The sequence below is a fragment of the Alligator sinensis genome, unplaced genomic scaffold, assembly GCF_000455745.1.
Source record: "Alligator sinensis unplaced genomic scaffold, ASM45574v1 scaffold505_1, whole genome shotgun sequence".
NCBI classification, from domain to species: domain Eukaryota; kingdom Metazoa; phylum Chordata; order Crocodylia; family Alligatoridae; genus Alligator; species Alligator sinensis.
In genome coordinates, this window is record NW_005841940.1 from 632,669 (window position 1) to 633,865 (window position 1,197).

Here is a 1,197-nt window from a genome sequence, read left to right on the forward strand (position 1 = left end):
TGGTGACGGGGTGCCCTGGAGGGAGCCCAGCGCTGCAGAGCCTTGCTTACAACCAGCCCTCCTGCCATTTAGCACACTGTGCCCAGGAGCGGAGGGGTCACAGGGGTGAGGTGAAGAGCAGCAGGCAGTGGGGGCCCCTGGCAGAAACACGGCTGTTGTCATCTTTGGGGAAGGGCTTTGATGCACCTGTTGCCTGTGACAGATCAGACGTGGCTTGCATGTTGGTCTTGGGATGGTGCAGGCCATGCACTCGGCTTGCAGGAAGGATGCAGGACTGCCTGGGTCTTACTCCAAGATGTCTGCACCCATCCCTGTTGAGAGCAGGTGCTCGGGATGGGTTGCTCAGCCTCTTCTGGGCTTTTCTCCCCACAAGGCTGTGTCCGGCTCTAATGGAGAGGGACTCCCAAAGGGCTGAACCAAGCCTAGAAGAGCATTGCGGCTCCAAGCACTTGTGCTGCCCTGCTCCTCCCTACCGCCCCAGCCTCTCTGCTGGGCTCGGTGGGAGCTGGCAATAGCTGAGGAGTCCTGCGCTGGGGTCGCACGCCTGGGACTGGAGACCGTGGGACCAGATCACGTCCTGGTGCTGGTCCGAGCCCCCAACTGCTGGGCTTCGTGCTGCGCGGTCCCTCTGGCAGCCTGGGCTCTGGGCTCGGGCACCCCTCGACGGACTAGGCCCCCTTGGAAAAGGCCAGCTCTGAGTTGTCACTTTTTTTTTTTTTTTTACTACAGAAAACTGATAGCCTGTTGCAAACATCGGGGACTGAGCAGAGGGGCTTAGCATGAGGGGGTCCCCTTGGCGGTCTTGAGTTTATCTGATGAATCGTGCTTGCTTTCGCTGCAGCCTGAGGATCCTGACTGAGCACCTCTGAGCTAGCAGCCTGCCTAGGTAAGAATGGCTCCTGGATGCCTTCAAAGCGGTAGCTGAGGCCCGCGACTGCAGTGAGGAGAGACCCTCCGGCCTTCCTTCCCCGCCCCGGACCTGGGCCCCGAGACTGAGGGTGCTCGGGGTCTCCCTTCCGGCTCCCGCACGCGCCCGACCCTGCTTAGCTTCGGCCTGGCTCGCAGCCCCCCGCCCGCGGGGGGAGGGACACAACCCCCGTCACGCCGTTGCTAGGCAGCGCGGCGTTGCCCTTCGACCCCGCGGCGCCCCGCCCCCGCTCCCATAGCTACGGCGGGCGGCGGCGGCCATCTTGGCGG

The 1,197-nt window shown here is 63.4% G+C and overlaps 1 protein-coding gene across 1 annotated transcript in view; it reads left to right on the top strand.

Annotated features, from left to right (window-relative positions):
• The first annotated feature begins 892 nt into the window (after positions 1–892).
• The window catches only part of UNC119B (unc-119 lipid binding chaperone B), an 8,844-nt gene continuing 8,539 nt past the window's right edge, over positions 893–1,197 (top strand). The window contains exon 1 of the mRNA XM_025199291.1: positions 893–917. Within this exon, the coding sequence (XP_025055076.1) occupies positions 893–917 (25 nt within the window). The remainder of the gene's footprint in view (positions 918–1,197) is intronic.